This window comes from Megascapheus bottae, chromosome X (genome assembly GCF_031878675.1).
Source record: "Megascapheus bottae isolate mThoBot1 chromosome X, mThoBot2.hap1, whole genome shotgun sequence".
NCBI classification, from domain to species: Eukaryota; Metazoa; Chordata; class Mammalia; order Rodentia; family Geomyidae; genus Megascapheus; species Megascapheus bottae.
Window position 1 is genome coordinate 5,157,009 of NC_143547.1, and position 24,794 is coordinate 5,181,802.

At 42.0% G+C, this 24,794-nt stretch overlaps 1 protein-coding gene across 1 annotated transcript in view; it reads left to right on the plus strand.

Moving 5' to 3' along the window:
* Syap1 (synapse associated protein 1) overlaps nt 1–19,891 on the plus strand; it is a 29,860-nt gene extending 9,969 nt beyond the window's left edge. The window contains exons 4-9 of the mRNA XM_090326500.1: nt 675–748; nt 4,084–4,223; nt 13,708–13,853; nt 15,231–15,289; nt 15,699–15,846; nt 19,469–19,891. Of these exons, the coding sequence (XP_090182626.1) occupies nt 675–748; nt 4,084–4,223; nt 13,708–13,853; nt 15,231–15,289; nt 15,699–15,846; nt 19,469–19,596 (695 nt within the window). The 3' untranslated portion in view covers nt 19,597–19,891. The remainder of the gene's footprint in view (nt 1–674; nt 749–4,083; nt 4,224–13,707; nt 13,854–15,230; nt 15,290–15,698; nt 15,847–19,468) is intronic.
* The last annotated feature ends 4,903 nt before the right edge of the window (nt 19,892–24,794 follow it).

A 24,794-nucleotide genomic window follows, 5' to 3' on the forward strand; every position in this document is an offset into this window, starting at 1 on the left:
ATTCATGGCCCGGGCACTGTCCTTGGACACTTTTTGCTCAACGCTAGCACTCTGCCACTTGAGCCACAGCACTACTTCTGGCTTTTTCTGAGTATGTGGTACCCAAGAATTGAACCTGGGGCTTCATGCATGCTAGGCAAGCACTCTATGACTAGGGTATACTCCTAGCTCCTTTGTTTTGTTTGGACGGCACCATTTTGGGGCTTAAACTCAGACTCATAATTCCTATGTATTCTATCATTCAGCAATACCTATAGCCCTTCTTTGAACTGGTTGGTTTTGAGACAGGGCCTCATTTCCTGTCCATATAAGTTCCTAGACCATGATCCTCCTATTTTAGACCTCTCATCATAGCTGTGATGACAAATGTACTACACCACTACATACGTGTGTGTGTATATATATATATGCCCAAGCTGACTTCAAACTTGGATCCTTCAAACCTCAGCCTCCCATATAGCTAGGAATATAGGAGTAAATAACTGGCTTAGATTAAGTAAATTTATTTTAAATAAATACAAACATACATAAAACTCATAAATTAAGATATTATAATAGCTTTATATTTGAAACTTACTGATAAATAGCTATTTTAAATAATCAATGGATACATTCTTTAAAATCATAGATTATAATATAAGCATTATAACCCATTTTTTTTCACCTCTGTACAGAAGTAGCTGTGCCCCCATGGGTTGACAGTAACGATGAAGAAACAATTCAACAACAAATCTTAGCATTATCTGCTGTAAGTAATTTATGATATATATGATATGATGTATATATGGAACACACTTTTCTTCCTGGCATGGTATATCTCTGTCGTCATGACATTATCCTAAGCAGAATTTTTTGTTTTATTGTTGTTTTTTTTGCCAGTCCAGGGCTTGAGCTCAGGGCATGAACCCTGTCCTTGAACTTTCTCAAGGCTAGAGCTCTACCACTTGAGCCTCAGAACCATTTCTGGCCTTTTTCTATGTATGTGGTACTGAGGAATTGAACCCAGGTCTTCGTGCATGCTAGGCAAGCACTCTACCACTAGGCCAAACTCCCAGCCCCTCCACTCTTTTTCTGAGAGAGAGAGCGAGAGAGAGTGCAAATTGAATACTAGTGCCCTGTACATTTTAAACATTTTTCCTGTCACTGAGTTACACTCCTACCCAACCCTTGCTTCCACTGTTCTTTCTTTATTTTTTTATTAACATACAATAGGGTCAGGAGTGTAGCCTAGTGGTAGAGTGCTTGCTTAACATGTATGAAGACCTGGGTTTGATTCCTCGGAACCACATAACACAGAAAAAGCCAGAAGTGGTGCTATGGCTCAAGTGGTAGAGTGCTCTACTTGAGCAAAAAGAGCTCAGGCTCTGAGTTGAAGCCCCAAGACTGGCACAAAGATAAAAGAAATTTCATGGTGATACCTATTTAAATGACTACTAAAATGGACCTAGTTAAGTAAGTTATGATAACATAGCTAATTTGATATAACTATTGAAACTAGTAAGTTGTTCATGACCTGAGTATAAAAGAAAGCCAATCATAGTATATGGAATACCTTCCTGTTCATGTCATATGTTAACCATAGAGGCATAAGATTATGCAGAAAGGCTAGGAGAATTTTCACGCAAATGTCACAGCACTGGAGATGAGGTGGGATTTTTTATGGTTTTTAATTTGCTAATCTTAGATCTTAAATTTAGGGTCTCATACTTGCTTGGTTTGCTTACTCAATAGGTACACTACTTTTTAAGCCATGCCTCCAGCTGGGCTTTTTGCTGGTTATTTTGGAGATGGAGTTGCACAGATTTTTCTGCCTCAAATGGCTTTGAACCATGATGCTCTGGATCTTAGACTGCTTTTTTGTTTTTGTTTTAAAACAGGCCTTCAGTATTTAGCACAGGCTAGCCTTAATCTTGATAAGTAGCCCAGGCTTTCCCTGAATACAAGATCCTCCTTAGCCTGCCAAATGAGATTATATCATACTTGGCTTTGGGATTCATTCTTTTGACAGTTACTCGGTTTGAACTCAAAGGGTCTTGCATTTGCTGAATACCAGTGGCTCACATCTGTAATCTTAGCTACTCAGGAGGTTAAGATCTGAAGATCACAGTTCACAGCCAGTCCAGGCAGAAAAGTCTATGAAGAAACTCTTATCTCCAATTAACCATCTTAACTCCAATTAACCACCAGAAAAATGGAAGTGGCATATGACTTAAAGTACTGGGGCCAGGAGTGTGGCCTAGTGGTAGAGTGCTTGCCTAGCATTCACGAAGACCTGGGGTCAATTCCTCAGTACTACATATGCAGAAAAAGCCAGAAGTGGTGCTGTGGCTCAAGTGGTAGAACACCAGCCTTGAGAAAGCTCTAGGACAGTGCCCAAGCCCTAAGTTGAACTCACGTCTGGCATTTTTTTTTAATTACTAGAGTGCCATCTTTGAGTGCAAAAGCTCAGCGACAATACCTGGGCCCTGAGTTCTAGTCCTATAACCACCATCACCAAAAATTCTTGGCATTTGCTCGGAACGAAGTATGCTACATATCCATGTCTCCTGCACTGTAATTCTTCACACTATTCTTTTTCTTTTTTTTTGCCAGTCCTGGGTTTGAGCTCAGGGCCTGAGCACTATCTTTGGGCTTTCCTCAAGGCTAGTGTTCTACACTGAGCCACCCCACCACTTCTGGCTTTTTTTATATATGTGGTACCGAGGAACCGAAACTGAGTCTCTGTGCATGCTAGGCAGGCACTCTACCACTACGCCAAACTCCCGGCCCTTCACTCCATCCTTTTTTTGAGTGGTTAGAATGTATTATTATATTTACAACAAAGTTTTTTTGTTGTTTTGTGTTGTTTTTTTAACTAAGACTGGGACAGAAAAAAACCTGAAGTGATACTGTGGCTCAAATGGTAGAGTACTATACTAGCCTTGAGCACAGAGAGGCTCAGGGAAAGTGCCCTGACTCAGAGTTCAAGCCCCAGGACAAGAAAATAAAGAGTAAGGCTGGGATGTACCTCAATGATAATGTAAGTCCCTAGCATGGGTGATGCTCTGGGTGCTGCAATCTTTAGTACCACCCAAACTAGAAACAAAGCATTCGAATTATTTATTAGGTCCAAAACAGCTTGAGCCACTAAGCCTGGAAATTTCTCATGAGACTGATGATTTTTTTTTGGTTGGTCATGAGGCTTGAATTCAGCCTCAGCATAGTCCCTGAGCTCTTCAGCCCAAGGCTAATGCTCTACCACTTGAGCCACAGAGTCTCACGGACTTTCATATCTTATCTGACTTTGAACCATGATCCTCAGATCACAGCCTCCTGAGTAGCTAGGATTACAGATGTGAGCCACCAGTGCGCAGACTCAATATTTAATACACTGTTACTGCCAAATGGTTTATAACACATTTCATGATTGTGTTAAATATGTAACCAATTGAGGGATCTGTAACCCTTACTATCAGCTATCCTGAACCTGAATTAAAGAGCATAAAAAGAATTCACCTATTCAAGACCCAATGACAAACAACAATAATAACAGAACAATTCACTTAGGTACTTACTGGTAGCTCACACCTGCAATCCTAGCTACTTGGGAGGATCAGATTTGAGGATACTTATTTGAGGCCAACCCAGGCAAGTAATCAAAGAAGAGTTTCCAGTTAACCAACAAAAAGCTAAAGAAAAAGACAAACTAAAAAAAAAAACAGCAGGATGTCCAAGCACCAGTGTCTTATACTTATAATCCTATCTACTCAGAAGGCTAAGATCTGAGGATTCCAGTTCAAAGTCAGTAGAATATTAACCTTCAGTTAAAAAAAAAAGCTCAGAGACAGCTACCAGGCCCTGAGTTCAAGTCTCAGGACCAGCACACACATAAACACACACACACACTCACAAAGAAAATTCAAGAAGAGCTCTGTTGTTCTCTCGTCTGTAAGGCAAGCAGGTTGGTGGCAGATCAGTGGACTTGGTTGCTGAAAGTTTTTGATAAAATTCAATACTTGTTTAACAGATGATACACTGTTACTTGTTAATTGCAGTTTGCGATTTTTTTCCCTTCTGTATTCCTGCTCCCCATTTTCATCAAAGGATAAGCGGAATTTCCTTCGTGATCCACCAGCTGGTGTGCAGTTTAATTTCGAGTTTGATCAAATGTATCCAACTGCCTTGGTCATGCTGCAAGAAGATGAGCTGCTAAGCAAGATGAGATTTGCCCTCGTTCCTAAATTGTAAGCACAGTGTTCGCAGAGTAGAGTGTTGGTGTGCATGCTGATATGATATCTGTTCTGAATGGCCTTGATGGTTATACCATGCATAATATCGGCAAGAATCATTGAAAGAGAGAGAATGGCCTCAAGACTCTCTGTTAAAATTTGGGGTGGAAGAAAATTGCTCATTTATCCCAGGTAGAAGGTAGAATAATAGATCTTCCTTCAGAAACAGTAAATAGGCCCTGCATGTCTGAAAAATAAAATTCACATCTACAAAGCTTATCAGGACCTTTGCCTTTTCTCAAGCTGACCACATTCTGTATTCAGTAGCTCTAGTAGATATGCTCTTCTTATCTCTCCTGTGGCTTTTCTCTCACCAAAAGCCCTTCCTTCTCCACTCTGAGAATCCCTGCCACTTAAAGCTCCAAAGCATGTGTTATATGATGCTTTCCCATGGTTCCATCAGCAGAGGGCACCCTTCTCTTCTACAGCTTCCCTTGGTCTTAGTATCCCTATGCATGTGTGCTTGCATGTCTACGTATAGGTCCTGGAACTCAGGCAGGGCCTGGGCTCTGTCCCTGAGCTTCTTTTTTTTTTGTCCATTCCTGGGCTTGGGCTTGAACTCAGGGCTGAGCACTGTCCTTGGACTTTCTCCAGGCTAGAGCTCTACTACTTGAGCCTCAGCACCACTTCTGGCTTTTTTTCTATGTATGTGGTACTGAGGAATCGAACCGGGGTCTTTGTGCATGCTAGGCAAGCACTCTACCACTAGGCCGAACTCCCAGCTCTCCCTGAACTTCTTTTGATCAAAGCTAGATGCTCTTAATACCTGAACCACAGCGCCATTTCCGGCTTTTTCTGAGTAGTTTAGTGCAGGTAAGTCTCACAGACTTTCCTTACTGCAGCTGGATTTGAACTTCAGTCCTCAGATCTCAGCCTCCTGAGTAGCTAGGATTACAGAAATGACCCATGGCTCATGCTGGTGGTTGGTGATGATGTTTTACTATTAGGGTTTTTTTTGTCAGTTTTGGGGCTTGAACTCAGCGTGGTCCCTGTCCCTGAGCTCTTTTTGCTCAAGGAATACAGCACTCTACTACTTTGAGACTCAGCTCCCCCTCCAGTTTTAAAGAGTCTCATAGACTTTCTTGCCCCAGCTGGCTTTGAACCATGATCCTCATATCTCAACCCCATGAGTCGCTAGGATTACAGACTTAAGCCCACCAGTACCTAGCTGTGCTGGTGTTTTTAAAGTCAGCTTTCTTTCTTAGTCTGTGAGTATTCCTTTTATCATTCTTATTCTTGTTCTGTGGATGTAGGATCTTACAGTTCCATGAAGAGAAAATGTTTCATTTTCTCCAAATACTCTTTTGGGCAGTTTTCTCAGAATCTTTTGAGTGGCTGGAGGCCTGCCTCAAGTGATAGAGCACTACTAGGTAACATGCACAAGGCCCTAGATTCAAGCCCCATTCTCCCCCACAAAAAAAGGTATCTTTGGATTTGGCTATATTCATGTTTGCAGATGCACTTATCTGTCCTTCTGCACTAATGAGGCTATATACTGAAAGGGTAGGCAAGAGGCCATTTGGACATGAGGCTCAATAGCTAAATAGGTAGCAGGAAGGCCTTTCTTGCCACCAATCAGTATGTAGGCTGTTCCCTGACCTCTGTGGCTTCAGTATGATGATACTCCCCAGTCTCAATTCCACCAGTCATGGCTGAGCCCCACCATCTGTCTCTGCTTCACGGCATGCTTTGTCTTTCCAAACCTCTTGGCTGGAGCCTAGCTGACCTTCAGATGTGCCTGCTGCTACCTCTTGTTGTAGAGCCTTTCTGAGTGTCTACCTAGTAAACAGGCCTGCCTGCCCTTCTACCAGCAGCCCAGGACAGCTTTATCTACTCAGCAATTAGATTATTATTTGCCTATTGACTTTTCAGTGTCCACTGTCCTTTCCTGGGATTTATCAGTGAAATTCCTTTTCTGTTCATCTCTACTGCATGTCTGTGGCATTTTCAGAGGGAGTACCATGAGCACATGTTTGTTTTGCGCTGTTTAGCTGTCTAGCCACACAGGAATTGTCTCAAATACTCACTGGCCCTTGGGTCTACATAACAGCATGAGTCTTTTGTCTGTATGAGAACACCATTTTGGACATGTTTTTCTTTCCCTTTTTTATTTTTTTTAAACAGTACCAGGGTTTGAATTCAGCCTCACTAAGCAGGCTTTCTACCATTTGTTTCATGCCTCCAACACTTTTATTTTCCTTTATACTAAAACTCTATTCTCCATAATTATTAGCACATTGATAGTAAATCTTTATAGCTTTGTCCTAGCCTCCCAAAAGAGAAGTGTGTTTTCTGACCAAACTCTCATGACAGATTTTTTTTTGTATAATACTTGGGTTTATCTCAGGGCCTTATGCTTCTTAGCTTACTAGGCTGAAACTGTACTACTTGCATTGTCTCTTCTCTTACTGGTTATTTGATGATGAAGTCCAGCCAACTTTTTCTTTTAGGCTTGCCTCAAACTGTGATCTTTAAGATCTCAGTGTCTTGAGTAGCCAATATCAGCACAAATTTCAGCTTTAGATTATGTCTAAAGTATTACCTTCACTTAAGGATATAAGGAAAGAAATGTGCCATTCAGTCTCTTAATTTGTAATTCATTTTCTCATAAAACCCTAGGAATTGCAGCACAGTGGCTCATGCCCGTAATCCTAGCTACACAAGAGGCTGAGATCTGAGGATCAAGGTTCAAAGCCAGCCTGGGCACAAAAGGACTGGAGACCCATCTCCAATTAACCTCTAGAAAACAGGAATTGGGGCTTGGCTGAAGGATAGGGTAGTAGCCTTGAGCTGAAGAGCTCAGGACTGTGCCAGGCTGAGTTGAAGCCCCATGACCCATTAAAAAAATCTAAAAGTCCTAGGAATTGAGTGTGTGTGTGTGTGTGTGTGTGTGTGTGTGTGTGCAAGAGAAAGGGAAGGAGAGAGAGATCCTTCATCTTAGAATTTAAGGTAAGGTCAGGCCTCTTCTGTGTAACTGACTTACAGGGAAGAATCTCAAAGCTCTGGACTCAAGTTTGTGCTCCATACCTGTAGGCTCCATCAATGTAACCATTCCAGTGACTCTCTGGCCACTACACAGGGCTCCCTACTGTGACTCTCATGCCAAGGCTCAAAAGGTCCCTGAGTTGCTGGGACCTGTAGTTTAGGGTGCTTATGGTAGGATACAACATCCATAGTTTTGGTTCTTGATGATTCTGGAGACACTGCCAATACTAATTTTAGACTTTTTAAGGTGTTTGAGGATTAATGTTTGGCAATTGCCATTTCTCAGTTGTCACAAACTAAGGACTTTACAGTTGTTTGTTGGTGATGGTGATGGTAGTTGTGGTGCTTGAACTCAGCACCTGGGGTTTGTCCCTGAGCTCTTTAGCTCAGGACTCTGGTTTTCTGGTGGTTAATTGGCAATACAAATCTCATGGACTTTCCTGCTCCAGCTGGTTTTGAATCAAGATTCTCAAATCTCAGCCTCCTGGGTAGCTGGGGTTACATGTGTGAGCCACCAGAACCTGGTAGACTGAGTGCTATAATTCCAGTTTTCTAATACTGAGTTTGAGGATCATTTAGAAATTATGGGGGTTCTACTGGGAAAGGGGACAGATTGACACAGGGTCTCATTATGTAGCTCATGCTGTCTTGGAATCTGCTTCCCAAAAATTTGAAATTAAAGGCATGAATCTCAACATTTGACTTTATTTATTATTGTTTTGTTTTGTTTTTACAGTCCTGGAGCTTGAACTCAGAGCCTGGGCATTATCCCTGAGCTTTCTTTGTTCAGGGCTAGCATTCTACCACTTGAGCCACAGAGCCACTTCCAGCTTTTACTGTTTCTGTGGTACTGAGGAATTGAACCCAGTGTCATGCATGCTGTAGAAGCATTCTACCACTAAGCCACATTCCCAGCCTATGTAGTACATTTTGTATGCCCTAATCTGTTAGAAATTCTTATTGAAGTATTATGGATGAAAGGATATGATATCTGGCCTTTCCTTAAAACTCTCTAAACCTTACCTAAAAGGAAGCATGTGTACAGGAGAAACGAAAATATGCTGATAATCATGGAACTTAAGTTCTTTTTTTTTTTTAGAGATCACGGGGCTTGAACTTGGCTCGGGCACTGACCCTTAGCTCATCAGCTCAAGGCTACCACTCTACCCTTGAGCCAAGCCCCACTTCCTGTTAAATAGTTGTTAATTGGAGATAAGAGTCTCTGGTCCTTTTGTGCCGGGGCTGGCTTTGAACCTTGATCCTCAGATCTCAGCCTCTTGAGTAGCTAGGATTACAGGCGTGAGCCACTGCTCCCAGCTCATGGAACTTAAGTTCTGTATATGGAGTTCATTTTTCTAGTCTTCTGCTTTTACTTTGTTGAAATTTTCCATAGTAAAATGAATCAGAGCCGTGTATCGCTCTGTAATACGCCTGTAATCCCAGCACTCAGAAGGCTAAGGCAGGAGAATTGTTATTTTAAGGCTAGGCAGGGCTTTATGGTAAGACATTGACTAACAACAAAGAAACCCCACACACAATCTTTTTTTTTGCCAGTCCTGGGGACTGAACTCAGGGCCTGAGCACTGTCCTTGGGTGTTCTCAAGGTTAGAGCTCTATCACTTGAACCACAGAACAATTTCTGGCTTTTTTTATGTGTGTGGTACCAAGGAATCGAACCCAAGTCTTTGTGCATGCTAGGCAAGCACTCTACCACTAGGCAAAACTCCCGCACCTTCCCCCCCAATCTTAAAACAAGCCAACCATCACATACAAATACAGGGCTTCTGGAATTTCCCCGACACATAGATGTGCAACGTGATCATTTGAGATATTCTGTCTAGATAGAAGGAATCAGTATTTATGAACACATTAGGAAACATTTGCTCTGCCTTTCCAAATGCACATTAGTATATTAGCACTTCTCCATGACAACCTGATGCATGACCCAGATGAGGCCCCATCGTGCATGTGTGTCACAAGTCCTCAGGCTTTGAAAGCCCAAGGTTAAAAAGGACTTATGACATTTTCCCCATGTTTCCCAACGGATGTTCACAGATTACTAATGCCCTAAAGTAGACAATGAAAGTGGAAGTAACCCAGTAAACAGGTAGGTACTCAGCTCGGTTATTGCCTTATCAGAAAACATCTTGGAATCTTTAATATATCTTCTCTACAGTGATAGAGACAATTTCTGGTTTCTGCATTGTACCTCTTTTATATCAAGAGGGAGAGTCTAGAAAAGAAAGCTGTCTGAATGGTTGTTTTATTTATCAAGACAGCAGGCAGTGCCTGTGAGTTACCTTGTAGACTTAGTGTACCATGTTGAATACTTCATGGAGCTCAGCTCTATGAATGCTCAGGAGGCTGAGATCTGAGGATCACAGTTCAAAGCCAGCCTGGGCAAGCAAGTCCATGAGATTATCTCCCTCCAATTAAGCACCTAAAATAATTGTAAGTAAAGTTCTTAGTTCAGGTTCTTAGTTCAGGCCCCAGAACTGAAAGATGATGATGATGATGATGATGATGATAAAAGTAACTTTATTGCCAGTGTCTGAATCATGATGATGATGATGATGATGATGATGATGATGATGATAATGATGATAAAAGTAATTTTATTGCCAGTGTCTCACTCCTATAATGCCAAGTACTCAGGAGCCTGAGATCTGAGGATTAAGGTTTGAAGCCAGCTGGGGTAGAGTATGAGAGATTTTTATCTTCAGTTAACCACCAAAAAAAAAGAAGTAGAGCTGTGGTTCCAGTGGTTTAGGGCAAAGCCCTGAGTTCAAACCCCAGTACTAGAACACAGAAACAGACACACACACATATACCCATATAACCTTTGTAATTAGCTGCTGTTGTTGTTGTTGTTGTTGTTGTTGTTGTTGTTGTTGTTTTGCCAGTCCTGGGGCTTGAACTCAGGGCTTGGACACTTTCTGCTCAAGGCTAGCACTCTGCCACTTGAGCCACAGTGACACTTCCAGCTTTTCTGTGTATGTGGCACCAAGGAATCAAATACGGCTTCATGTATACTAGGCATGCACTCTACACTAGGCGACACACCTGACCTGTAATTAGTATTTTTTTTCCAGTCCTGGGCTTGATCTAGGCACTATCCCTAGGCTTTCACAAGGCTGGTGTTCTACCACTTGAGCCACAGCACCACTGCTGGCTTTTTCCATGTACGTGGTACCAAAGAATCGGACCCAGGGCTTCGCGTATGCTAGGCATGCACTCTACCACTAGGCTATGCTTCTGTTCCAATTAGTATTTTTTTAAACAGGGACTTTTGAAACTATTAATACTAGATTCTTCAGCAAACATTCTATGCATTCTTATATTTCTACCCATTTAGAATCGTGTTTTGTTTGTTTTGGCTGGTCTGGGGGCTAGAATTCAGGGCATGGGTACTGTCCCTGGCCTCTTTTATTCACTTTGAGCTACAGCTCCACTTCAGGTTTTCTGGTGGTTAATTGGAGATACGAATTTTACAGACTTTGCTGCCTGGGTTGGCTTTGAACCGCAATCCTTGGATCTCAGCCTCCTGAGTAGTTAGGATTACAGGTATGAGCTACCAGTGCACAGTGACTCATGCTTTTTTTTTTTTGCCAGTCCTGGTTTTGAGCTCAGGGTCTGAGCACTGTCCTTGGACTTTCTCAAGGCTAGAGCTCTACCATGTGAGCCTCAGCACCACTTCTGGCTTTTTTTCTATATATGTGGTACCTAGGAATTGAACCCGGGTCTTTGTGCATGCCAGGCAAGGACTCTACCACTAGGCCAAATTCCCGGCCCTGACTCATGCTTTTCTTTTGTCATTCCTAGGGCTTGAACTCAGGGCCCAAGGGCTGTCCCTGAGCCTCTTTGTGCTCAAAGCTGTCACTGTACGACTTGCACCACAGCACAACTTCTAGCTTTTTCTTGTTTATGTGGTACTGAGGAATCGAATCCAGGGCTTATGCATGATTGGCAAGTACACTACCATTGAGCCACATTCCCAACCCAGGCTCATGGCTTTTATGCAGTGGATAGCCTGTTATTATTTATTGATGTTCAATCATTTCCACAAGCAGCAACCTGTTCACCTGACTTCAGTTTATTCATCTCATACCCATCACTTTTATTTTTTTTTTGCCAGTCCTAGGCTTGAGCTCAGGGCCTGAGCACTGTCCTTGGATTTTTCTCAAGGCTAGAGCTCTACCACTTGAGCCTCAGCACCACTTCTGGCTTTTTCTAAGTATGTGGTACCAAGGAATTGAACCCGGGTCTTCGTGCATGCTAGGCAAACACTCTACCACTAGGCCAAACTCCCGGCCCCGACCCATCACTCTTAAATGCTTATTTTCTCTCCAGACTAATCTTGTTCTTTCCCTTCTCTAACCCTGGCATCAGCCATTTTCCATGGCGTGAGTGCTTGCCCCTTTTTGTAGAAAATAGTATTTAGAAAGCAACATCTGAGCACCTAGTGTTCTTATTTGCATTAGGCTGTCACTCTTCCTCACCCTGTCAGAGGACACAGCTAGGGAGTCTGTGTGTGTCCATTTGTGTGTATATACAATGGAAAACCTGCCTTTCCACGCCTGTGGTGATACTTCACAGCAAGGATCACTGCCATTTTTCCTCCTGCCATCTTCCTAACTCACTTTTCTACCCTTAATCTTTTTGCCTTTTTAGCCTCTCTGCAGGTAATCAAGCTCTTTTGCCTCCATTCTCTCCTCCCCTCCGTTTGGACTCCCTTCTCTCCCTGCTTGGCTCACACACTCCATTCTAGAGTACTTTACTCCACTTTGAGTTGCAGTACTGCATGCCAAACAAGCCTAATATGCAGCCAAGTTTGAGGGCCACTGAGAGTTTTCTTGTTGAACTTCAATTCAGGGGGGTTTAGGTATTTCTGCTTTATTTTGTTTTTGTGCTGGTCCTAAAGCTTCAATTCAGAGCCTGGGCACATTCCCTGAGCTTTTGTGCTCAAGGCTAGCACTCTAGATTGAGTAATAGCCCCTGTCCTGGGGCTTAAACTAAGGGCCTGATCACTGTCTTGGAGATTTTGTGCTCAAGGCTAGTGCTCTACCAATTTCAGCCACACCTCTACTTCCAGCTTTTTTGTGGTTAATTGGAAATGAGAGTCTTATGAACTTTCATGCTCAGACTAGCTTAGAACCATGATGCTCAGATCTCAGCCACTTGAGTAGTTAGGATTACAAGCATAAGCCACCAGCATCAGGCCAGGAACATTTCCAACATTTTTGGTAATTAACTGGAGGTAAGAGTCTCATGAACTTTCCTGCCCAGGCTGGCTTCAAAGTGTAATCCTCAGATCTCAAGATCAGAGTCTCCTGACTAGCTAGGGTTACAGATATGAGCCACCTGTGCCTGGCCAGGGTTTGTTTGTTTTTTTGTTTTTGTTTTTGTTTTTTTAAATCAACCAGAGGGCTTACCTAGCACGTGTAACATTCTAAATTCCATCCCCAGCAACACACACAGACAAAACCCTTCTTATTAATCATTTCCCAATTCTTTGCTAACTCTTACTAGTTGCTAGTTCTTTATAACCCACCAACCATTTTGTTTCATAAGGACCAACAACCACAGTTGCTTTCTTAGTGCTGAAAAGCACGTAATGGCCCCAGGAATCAGGCCCAGGGGTCAGCAGATAATCATTGGAGTCCTGGCTCTGCCATGACTTAGTTTAGTAATACCGCCTCACTACTACCATGCCTTTTCTTTCTGCCATGGGCTATGTTGATGTCATTTATACCTAGAAATGCTGAGGTCTCAGTGACTTCCTGTAACTTGCTCTTTTATTGCTGGGAAGAACATCCCTGTTGTGCTTGTCCTGTTGTTCAACTTTCACTTGTAAAGCAAATGCAAATGTCCTTTGAACCTCAGTGGGATTGCATAGTGCTCCTGAATGTCTTGCATTCCAGGGGCCAGGGGTGTAGCTCTTGTAAAGTGCCTGTGTTGCAAGCGAGAAACTCTGAATTCCATCCGTAGCACTGAAGAAAGAAAGAAAGAAAGAAAGAAAGAAAGAAAGAAAGAAAGAAAGAAAGAAAGAAAGAAAGAAAGAAAGAAAGAAAGAAAGAAAGAAAGAAAGAAAGAGAAAGAAAGAAAGAAAGGGAAGGAAGGAAGGAAGGAAGGAAGGAAGGAAGGAAGGAAGGAAGGAAAAAAAGAGAAGAAAAGAAAGATCCTAGCTACTCAGGCTACTCTGGAAGCTGAGATCTGAGGGTGGGAAAGTCCAAGAGACTTTATCTCTGACTAACCACAACAAGCCAGAAGTGAAGTTGTGGCTCAACTGGTAGAGCGCTAGCCTTGAGCAAATAGAACTCAGACAAATGGCTAGGCCCTGAGTTTAAACCCCAGGACTGGAAGGAAAGGAGGCAGAAGGAAGAAAAGGAAAAAGGAAAGAAAGAAAGGAAGGAAGGTGGGCATTCTCACATGTACCATTGTATGTCTTTCAAAGGGTGAAGGAAGAAGTGTTTTGGAGAAACTACTTTTACCGAGTCTCCCTGATTAAGCAGTCAGCCCAGCTGACAGCCCTGGCTGCCCAGCAGCAGGCGTCTGGAAAGGAAGAGAAAGGCAATGGCAGTGAGGATTTGCCTATGACAGGTAAACTCCAGAGGAAGGGATTTCTGTGGCCAAAAAATAATGACTATAAAAATATTCTTAACTTAGGTGACATATCATCTTGTATGTATACCAAATATATTGACATTGCCATGTAGAAAAATCATTGTCTTTCCAAAGGAAAATGCCATTATCTGTTTCTTTCTCCGTGACCCAGCATATCTATCTCCCCTTCCCTCTCCCCCTCATTCCTTTTATTTCTTTTTCTTTTTTGGGGGGGGGCTTATCACAGATTTATTTCAGGAAAGTCACTCAAGCCCTCTGTTTCCTTTTATTTCTTTCTCCAATATCTACATCTCTTTTGCCTTTACCATGTGACTTTTTCTACCTTCTCTCTGACACCCTGATTCACTCTCCTCCTCCTCGTAAATCCTGGCTTCTTCAGGATGTTTTCTATAGTCTACTTGGAGTTACCAGCTCTGAGCATGGCATGGTCAATTTAGACATCTGACACTTTATTCTTGTGACACACTAATCTTGGTTGGAAGGGAGTGTTTAATAATATCAACATCCATTTACTGTTGATAATGAGATTAAACAATATCAACAGCCATTTGCCAACAGATGAGAAATGGTGTTTGCATAATTTAATTTTTTCATGAGTAGCTACTGCACATAGATAGATATGAATTACCACCGGACTATAATCCCATAAGAAATAGGGTAATTTAGTTTGTGGAAGTTGAGAGAATTAAACAAGACAGAATATCCAAAAGTACAGGTTGTGCAACCAGGAAAGGTTCTGAAATTGCATTTAGAGGCATGTTTAAATGAAGTTCATTCAGTAAATTTTGTCATGTTGCATAGATGTTAACATGCATACAATGGTTTATCATTCCTTCTTATTCCTTAGAATTACTTGTATTCCAAAAAGAAAGAGCACGAAAAAAAGAAAGAGCACAATAAATTTTGCTAACATTGAAGTCCAAAAGGACTTCCTGGTTGAAATTTTATATATAAGGGGCATTGAATTTGGTAACATATTAAAAATATCCCTCAAAGTAAAAGGTCAAGATGGTTAAAATATAAGAAGGGGCTGGGAATGTGGCTTAGTGGTAGAGTGCTTGCCTAGCATGCATGAAGCCCTGGGTTCAATTCCTCAGTACCACATACACAGAAAGCCAGAAATGGCACTATGGCTCATGTGGTAGAGTGCTAGCCTTGAGCAAAAGAAGCCTCAGGGATAGTGCCCAGGCCCTGAATTCAAGCCCCAGGACTAGCAAAAAACAAAACTGAAAGCCAAACTTATTTCTGAAAAATAATTTAGTATCATCATACTTATAGATATTTAGCTGTTATTGTAATATATACTCAGAACTGAATCAAGCAATTATTGTCTCTTTTATTCTCACTTCTTAGAGGCAGTACGGCCCAAAACGCCACCTGTCGTAATCAAATCTCAGCTTAAATCTCAAGAGGTAATACAGTTTTACATTGTACCTAGTAGTTAATGTCTGAAAATGAACTGACTGGGTTATATCTCTGAGCCATTTAAAACTGGAGAGGATGGGTTTTGATCTGTTTGGAAGATGAGTTCAGTACCAGAATAGTCAACGACCTGTAGCTGACACACAAGGTAATTTCCTGGCATAAATAATTCTCAGTGTGCTCATGAGGGATTTTAGCAAATGATTGGAGTGATCTCAACTGGGAAGGAGCGCGATCGCCTCAGGTGGTAACTCATTTTGTTACCAAGCAACTACAAGCTAGTATTACAGGCTAGCAATACTTAGGTTGTAGTACATGCAGAGACAACAATAAGCCAGATTTCTAGCACATGCATGTCACATAGAGAAAACCAGCAAGAGCTCTCTTGTCCCATTTCAGGATGAAGAGGAAATCTCTACTAGCCCTGGGGTTTCGGAATTTGTCAGTGATGCCTTCGGTACTTGCAACTTAAACCGAGAAGATTTAAGAAAAGAAATGGAGCAACTTGTACTTGACAAAAAAGAAGAGGAGACAGCTGTACTAGATGGTATTTTTTTTTTAATGAACAAATGGAGCTGGGCGTTTGGCCTAGTGGTAGAGTGCTTGCCTAGAATACATGAAGACCCAGGTTTGATTCCTTGGTGCCACATACATAGAAAAAGCCAGAAGTGGTGCTGTGGCTCAAATAGTAGAGCACTAGCCTTGAGGAAAACGCCCAAGGACAGTGCTCAGGCCCTGAGTTCAAGCCCCAGGACTGGCAAAAAAATGAAGAAACATTATCCCTTTCCCAAATTTCAAAGTTAATTGCATAAAAATGTTAAAGGCAATTGGTCAAAAATATGTTGTAAGAAGTGGCACTGTGGTTCAAGTAATAGAGTGCTAGCCTTGAGCAAACAAAAGAACTCAGACAGTGCTCGGGCCCAGTATGCAAGCCCCACAGCTCACACACACAAGAAAATTAAATCCAGTTTGGGCCTGGAGTGTGATTTACTGGTAGAGTGCTTGCCCAGCATGCATGAAGCCCTGGGTTTGATTCCTCAGTACCACATACAAAGCCGAAAGTGGTGCTGTGGCTCAAATGGGAGAGCGCTAGCCTTGCCTTGAAAAAGCCCAAGGACAGTACCTAGGCCCTGAGTTCAAGCCCTAGGAATGCCCCCTAAAAATATATGTGGGGTGTGTGTGTTTGTTTGTTTGTATATATGTATGTATGTATTTGAATTGGGGAGATTGGTGACTCATACTGAAATCCTAGCTGATTGACAGGCTGAGAACAAGATCAGGGTTTGAGGCCAGCCTGAACAAGAAAGTCTGCAAGACTCCATCTCCATGGAAGGGAAGCTGGGCACAGTGGCACATGTTTGTGGTCCCAGCAAAGATGAGAAGCCTATAAGTGGACAGATTATAATCCAAGCACATGCCTAGGAGAATCCTCAAAGTAACTACTGAAGGGCTGGGAGTTTGGCATAGTGGCAGAGTGCTTGCCTAGCATGCATGAAGACCCGGATTCCATTCTTCAGTACCACATACATAGAAAAGTCAGAAATGGTGCTGTGGTGGCTCAAGTGGTAAAGTGCTAGTCTTGGGGAAAGCCCGAGGACAGTGTTTAGGCCCTGAGCTCAAGCCCCAAGACTGACAAAAAAAAGTAGTGAAAAACAGGGCTGGAGCCATGTCTCAGCTGTGTTCTACCAGCCTAGCAATCACCAGACCTTGAGTTCACATCCACAGTACCACTAAAAAATAAGCTTGCACACATTTTTGGTTACTTAGGAGGTAAAGATAGGAAGATTGTAGTTTGAGGGCAGCCTGGGCAAACGTTAAGGAGACCTTGTCTCAACAAACAAGGTGGGAGTGGCAGTATAAGCTTGTGATTCCAGCTACTCTAGAGAAAGAGGTAGGAGGATCATGGTCTAGAGTTGGACGAGACTAAAAAATGTTGGGCCCTATGTGAAAAAAAATAAATTGAAAGCCAGGTCCTGGTGGCTCATACCTTTATTCATAGCTACTTAGGTGGCTGAGACCTGAGAATCACAGTTCAAAGCCAGCCCAGGTCGGAAAGTCTGAGACTCATATCCAATAAAGTACCAAAAAAGCCAGAAGTGGAGATGTACCTCAAGTGGTAGAGTTGTAGAGTGTTAACCTTGAATAAAAAGTTCAGGAATGGCACTCAGGCCCTGAGTTCAAGCCCCAGGACTGGCACAGGAAAGAAAAATAAAAGAAAGCAAATGTGGCTGAAAGCATGGCTCACATTGTAGAGTGGAAACCCAGAATTCAAACCCCATTATCACCAAAATGAGAAAAGTTGATTCTTAAGGGCATTCTACACCATTTTACAAGAGATTCCTTGTCATATTCCAGAATAACAAAGCCAGTGAAAACATGCAAAATGTGGGGAGAGGTTGCAGTTCCCTAGTAGAGAATTTGACCTGTTGCAAGACTCTCCCCTAGCATTAACAACAACAAAAAAAAAGGCGGGGTGGGGGCGGAGATCATCCTCTGTTCTAGAAGGTAGATTCTAACAAATACAATCAATATTATGTATCTTTGTCTTAAGTACTCACAGATGGAGATGAGAGTATGTAGGAGCTGATTTGCCCTCAGAGCTATTCTAGTGAAACCCCCAGTATAAAGGAAAGAGAGGACGTGAGGCAAGGCACTGGTTGCGCATGCCTGTAATCCTAACTACTCAGGAGACTGAGACGTGAGGATTATGGTTCAAAGCCAGCCTAGGTAGGAGAATTTGTTATACTCTTATCTCCAATTTACCAGTAGAAAAAGAACCAAAAGTGGAGCTGTAGATCAAGGTGGTAAAGCACTAGCCTTGTCCAAAAGAGCTCTGAGACAGAGCCCAGGCTGAATCTAAGCCCCACATCAGACCAGAAAAGGAGATTTAGGATATTAAGTGATTTGTACACAGTACTTCAGGCCCAAGGTTATATGGCACTGAATGGGATGGAAGTGGGACCAGAGAGCATGTGCCAGGCATGTGAAGCTGCTGTCTCCCAGCCTTCTGCTTTTGTGTGTGTATGTATGTCAGTTCCTGAGTCTTAAACAGAAGGCCTTGTGCTCTCACTAAGGTTTTTTCTCTTTTTTTTGCTCACTGCTGGCACTTTACTACTTGAGCCATGCCTCCAGCCCAGCTTTTTGTTGGCTAATTAGAGATTACGTCTTGAGGACTTTTCTGCTTTGAACCTCAGTCCTTCAAGTCTCAATCTCCTGAGTAGCAAGTTTACAGGCAGGAGCCACCAACACCTAGCTCAGCCTTTAAAAGGCTTGTAACTGTAGACATGTCCAGAAGATTATTTTGCTAGCTACTGCATTCAAAAAGAGCATCACTTCTAGAAAGGAATAGTCTTTTAAAAACTAATTGTAGATAGGCACTGGTGGCTCACACCTGTAATCCTAGCTACTCAAGAGGCTGAGATCAAAGTCATCCTAGCAAAAATCTGCACTATTTCTTGAAAGGACTTCTAGTTTTCCTTTGGCCCAGTGGGCCGAGTTACTGGCTTCCTGCTGGATAATATACAAAAGGAGTGAGTTTATCACTACCAAATGAAGAGTTTCCTGATGCCATCTCAAACTTAGAGTGAATCCTGGAAGCCAACTGTCCTCATAGTTCTGTATAGTGCCAGCTAGGACAGGAGCCTGAAAAGGGGAACCTGAACCCTGTATGTATGCTGCCCCAGCCAGGAAAAAAATCTGAAGGACAGACTTGAGAAGAAAAAGGAGGAGGAGTAATGGACTGGCCAGGTAAGGAAAATAAATAGGCAAGTGAAAACCTGTTTTGTTCAGGCCTACATAGCCTGTCTTGAGATAGCGTGTGTAACCCAGACTGGCCTTGAGCTTTTGATCCTTCTCTCTCAGCCACGCTCCACCCCTTGAACCACCACAGCACCACTTCCAGCTTTTCCATGTATGTGGTACCGAGGAATTGAACCTGGCTCTTCGTGCATTCTAGACAAGCACTCTACTACTAGGCCAAACTCCTGGCCCCCAACTGGCTTTTTATAAAATATAGCTGCTGGGTACCACAAAAGAAAGGAGCTCTTGAGCCCATGTGTTTTAGACAACTCTTTCTTTTTACTGGTGAGCTAATGGATCAAGCTTGTAATCCAAGCTTCTCTGGAGGCTGAGTTGAGAATTGAACCACAATTCCCCTTTGTTTCTTGTAGAGGATTCTGCTGATTGGGAAAAGGAGCTACAACAAGAACTTCAGGAATATGAAGTTGTGGCAGAGTCTGAGAAGCGGGATGAAAACTGGGATAAAGAAATCGAGAAGATGCTCCAAGAGGAAAATTAGCTATCTCTGGAAATGAAAGAATAGTCTTAACATTGTGCGAACTTACATTAAATTCTAAATGTTGACATTCACCGAATCAAAAAACACAAGAGTGTGTAACTATGTGATTCAAAATTATTCTTTTCTTCAAGCTAAAATTTACCTCGTCTGCTTTCATTAAAAGTATATACAACAATTATTCAAATAGTCAAGAAAAGGGTTGTAACGTTTGTTTCATATAAATCGAACTAGAGCTGTTCTTATATCTAGTATAGACATCTTTGCACCAGAGCCTCAAGTAAAATTTTCAAATTTAGTTTATGAGGTCAAAAATATAATGTATTCTTGTCATAGTCTCTAAATATGTATATCCTCTTTGCAGTTCCGTTGTTACATGAATGTTTTAAGTGCTTTCTTAACGGATTAATTATATATCAGAGTGACCAGATTGTACCAAAGAACTGAAATGGGAACACATTCAGAACTATTTTTTGCTAGGTGTTTTCTAAAATTCCATTTAAAGGCCAAAAACTAAAATATTAAGCTAATCCTAATGCTACAGACATTGCCCAGTTAAGAAACACTGCAGGACTGAGGCTCTAGCTCAGTATTACAGTGCTTGGTTAGTATGCACAAGGCTCTGGATTAAATCCAGCACTCATTTTTTAAAAATAGAAACACAAATACTATGTATAAATATTTGCTTTTTTAAAAATTGATTTTTCCATGGGCTTTTTTTTGTCTTTTTTGTCATTTTTTCTTTTTTTTCTGGTGCTGGTATGGGGCTAAACTCAGGGCCTTGCTTACTCTCATACCCTTTCTCTCCCTCCTTCCCCTCCCCTCTCCTCACCTGTTTCCTTCCCCTTCCTCCCTTCCTCATTCTCTGTCTTTTTCTCCACCTTCTTACTTGGGCAGGTATACTACCACTTACTTGAGCCACACTTCCAGCCCAGGATTTTACTAGTTAATTGGAAATGGAGTATTTTGGACTTTTCTGCCCAGGCTAGTTTCTAACCTTGAATCCCTAAGGTCTCATTCTCCTTCTAAACTAGGACTACACACAAGAGCCATATATACCTGGCTCTTTCAGTTTAAAAAAAAAAACTATGCCACAAATTTTACAGCAAGGTTTTTATAGAGTGGAACCTTCTGTTATCCTTTTTTGTATTAATCTTCAAAATTCTGTTTATCTTAAAGGCTTTTGTTCCCATTGTAATGTTCATTATCTATCAATGTAACTTTGTCTTAAACTGTCATTCTCTTTAGAATTATATTCCTCTTCAGTACAAATTTTGGAACATAGTGATTAATCCTTGTATTCTGCTACACCAGTAGGCTCCTATTCAGATAATATGATAATTTTAAGAGCACACATTCTGTTAGATAACTTCCTCAACTTTTACTTCTTGAAACTTTCATATTTTCACAGAGCCTTTAATTCATAAAGGGGAATAAAATCAAGACATTTCTTTATAAGAAAAACGTACATATTCATATTCTTGGGCCCTGTAGTAAAGGTATTCAATGAGAATTGGAATTGGATGTAAGCTTTACTCTCCTGGTATTCATTGGAGATATGCAATGTGAATGTATATGCCAGATCACCATTCTCTGCCAGTGGTTACAATAACTTCATGTTCTATGAATCCACTGACCACCATCATCAAAAGATTTCCACTCGCAGGGTCAAATCGCATACTTCTCAATTAGGCTTCATCCTGACTGGCAACTTCTGAAGTAGCTCGAATGAAGAAAAAGTAATGGAGGAAAAAATGCATTAAATGTTTTTAAGCAACTGAAAATTCTAAATGCAAGCAGAGCAGGACTTGGTAGTGCTTGGCCCTTATGAACTGAAGATACAGAAAAACAGGTCAGAGAAAGTGAAAGTACTAAAATGCCAAAAGAAGTATGCCAAGGTTGGTACTACTATCAGTTTACATGATGCAATTGGTCAGCATGTCAAGTTGTTGCCAGTATGTCTTGCTGCGTTATAAACCAACTTAATGGTGCTTTCCCCATCAAATGAAAAGATAAAATAAAATTTTGTACAGAATAGATATAAGCTGGACATTAACGACTCACAACTATAATCATATCTCCTCAGGAGCCTGGGATCTAAGTATCCGGTTCAAAGCCAGCCCCCAGCAGGAAAAAGTCTGTAAGACTCCTATCTCCAATTTGAAAAAAAAAGCCAAAAGTGGAGCTATGACTTCAGTGGTAGAGCCTTAAGCAAAAATACTCAAAGGACCGTGCCAATGACCTGAGTTCAAGCTCCAGATTGCCGCCACTCCCCCCAAAATAAATAGATCTGTACATACAGACATGGCTGTTTTTATAGATTCACCAAGAAGCCAAGAAGTAAAATGTCTGCTTTAGTAACATACAGATTTAATTTGTTCCTTTAAAGAGAAAAATATTTTATAACCCTAGGTAGAAGTAAATAATACTAAATATTTGGTATTTACTATCTGAGGGGAGTGGGTTCACCAACAAGATATATTGAGCATAAAACAAAGCCAGGTGCTGGTGGATCATGCCTTTAATCCTAGCTACTCAGGAGGCTGAGATCTGAGTATCACAGTTCAGTTCAAGTCAGCCTGGGAACCAAAGTCCGTGAGACACTTTTTTTTTTGCCAGTTGTGGGCTTGAGCTCAGGCCCTGAGCACTGTCCTTGGACTTTCTCAAAGTTAGAGCTCTACCACTTGGGCCTCAGCACCATTTCTGGCTTTTTTTCTATGTATGTGGTACCAAGGAATCGAACCCAGGTCTTCGTGCATGCTAGGCAAGCACTCTACCACTAGGCCAAACTCCTGGCCCCAGTCCGTGAGACTTATCTCCAATTAGCCACCAGAAAACCAGAAGTGGCACTGTGGCTCAAGGGGTGGGGTGGTAACCTTGAGCTGAAGAGTTCAGGGACAGTGCCCAGGCCCAGCGTTCAAGCCCTCTAACCAACCAAAAACAAAACAAAACTCCAGGGCTGGGAATATGGCTTAGGTTAGAGTGCTTGCCTACCATGCATAAAGCCCTGGGTTCAATTCCTCAGTACTACATAAACAGAAAAAACCAGAAGTAGTGCTATGGCTGGAGTAGTAAGAGTGCTAGCCTAGAGCAAAAGAAGCTCAGAGACAAATGCTCAGGCCTGAGTTCAAGCCCTAGGACCAGCAAAAAAAAAAAAAAAAAACTAGCTACCCCAGGCTGGCTGCCACAGAGATGCCAATGGACTTCACACTGGTTCAGGGATCAAGGTAGTGGAAATTTCTAGGGCTCTTCATGAATTCTTTCACTTCCACTAGGTGTCCTGAAACAGTAGTGTGTTTTGCCAGTCCTTGGAACTCAACTTAGGGCCTGAGCACTGTCCTTGGGCTTTCTCAAGGCAAGAGCTCTACCACCTGAGCCACAGCACCACTTATGGCTTTTCTATATATGTGGTACTGAGGAATCGAACCCTGGGTCTCTGTGCATGCTAGGCAAGCACTCTACCTCTAGGCTAAACTCCCGGCCCCACAGTAGTATGTTTTTATTCATTGATATCTCCAATCCCAGTTATTACTTTGTGCTGACTCTCCTTGCCATGCCGCCAAATTTAAGATGACCTAAAGTCGAGGACAGGGAAGAAGTATTTTGTGAAATCAGGTATTTTTTTTTTTGCCAGTCCTGGGCTTGGGCTCAGGGCTTGAGCACTGTCCTTGGACTTTCTCAAGGCTAGCACTCTACCACTTGAGCCTCAGCACCACTTCCAGCTTTTTGCTATGTATGTGGTACAGAGGAATCAAACCCGGGTCTTCATGCATGCTAGGCCAGCACTCTATCACTAGGCCAAACTCCCGGCCACGAAATCAGGTATTTCTACAACCATACATTTCAAACAAGAATGGGCATGGCCTGCTAGTATGGCTGTGTACTATTGACACCACACATTTCCAAGGACTATGATTTCTATGAAATGTAGTCAAGGTTCTCATATCCCTTTTCTGTGGTACCTTAGCAGCCTTGGAGAGCCAATGGACCTTGAAGTGATAAAGCTTGTGTCTGACATGGTTGCAATGAACTCAACTAAAAAGTCAACTATGTTTATTTGTAGTTGAAGTTTATGTAGCAAGCAATGGCTGTCAGTCCCAAACGAAAATTGTAGCATCCCATCCCAACACCCAAACTCCTTTGGGAAAGTGGGAGATGTCAGTTGCTAACTTTTGTATGTGTATTCTAGTCTGGGGTCTTGTACTCAAGATCTGAGTGCTATCCCTGACCTATTGCTCAAGGCCAGCACTCTACTGCTTGAGCCAGAGCTCCAATTTTGGCCTTTCTTTTTTTGGGGGTGGAGTAGTTCTTTGGATATGAGTTTCATGGATTTGCCTACCAAAGGCCACCTTTGAAATTAGCCTGGCACTAGTGGCTCATGTCTGTAATCTTAGCTACTAAGGAAGCTGATATCTGAGGTTTGGGGTTTGAAAAAAAAAAAGAAGTATCTATCTAGAAGGCTGTCATCCCCATGCCAGTTTGTCCATGCTCTCTTCTTTTTTTTTGCCAGTCTTGGGCTTGGGCTCAGGGCCTGAGCACTGTCCTTGGACTTTCTCAAGGCTAGCACTCTATCACTTGAGCCTCAGCACCACTTCCGATTTTTTTCTATGTATGTGGTACCGAGGAATCAAACCCGGGTCTTTGTGCATGCTAGGCAAGCACTCTACCACTAGGCCAAACTCCCGGCCCCATGCTCTCTTCTTTAGGTGATTGCCTGTATGTCTATCCAGCTCCATCTTTATTATTCTCTGTGGCTGAATTTAGGGATTCGTATACGCTAAGCTGTGTTCTTATTATAATTAGGTGTTTTGGAAAGTAAGACTTTATTGGTCAAGTCCATTGTAATTGGTTGTTAATTCCAATCAGTTCTCATTTCTAGGATCCTTGGAAGGTTCCAAAACTAGAGGGGATAGGGAAGGGAAGAGGAAAGATGTTCTGAAGCAGTATTTTTTTATTTTATTTTCATATATTTTTATTGTAATTAATAGAAGGGTTACATGATATTTGTCAGATAGATGGTGCATTAATTCCCATACATTGATACCCTTTCACATGTCTTGGTCCCCATTTCCCTCCCCCCCACCCCCACCCCTCATCTTGTTTTCCCCCCTTTCCCTATCCAATTTCAAATAGCCAAATACAAATATATCCAATATATCAGGTAACAAAGTGAGATACTGTAACAATATGAGATAACCAAG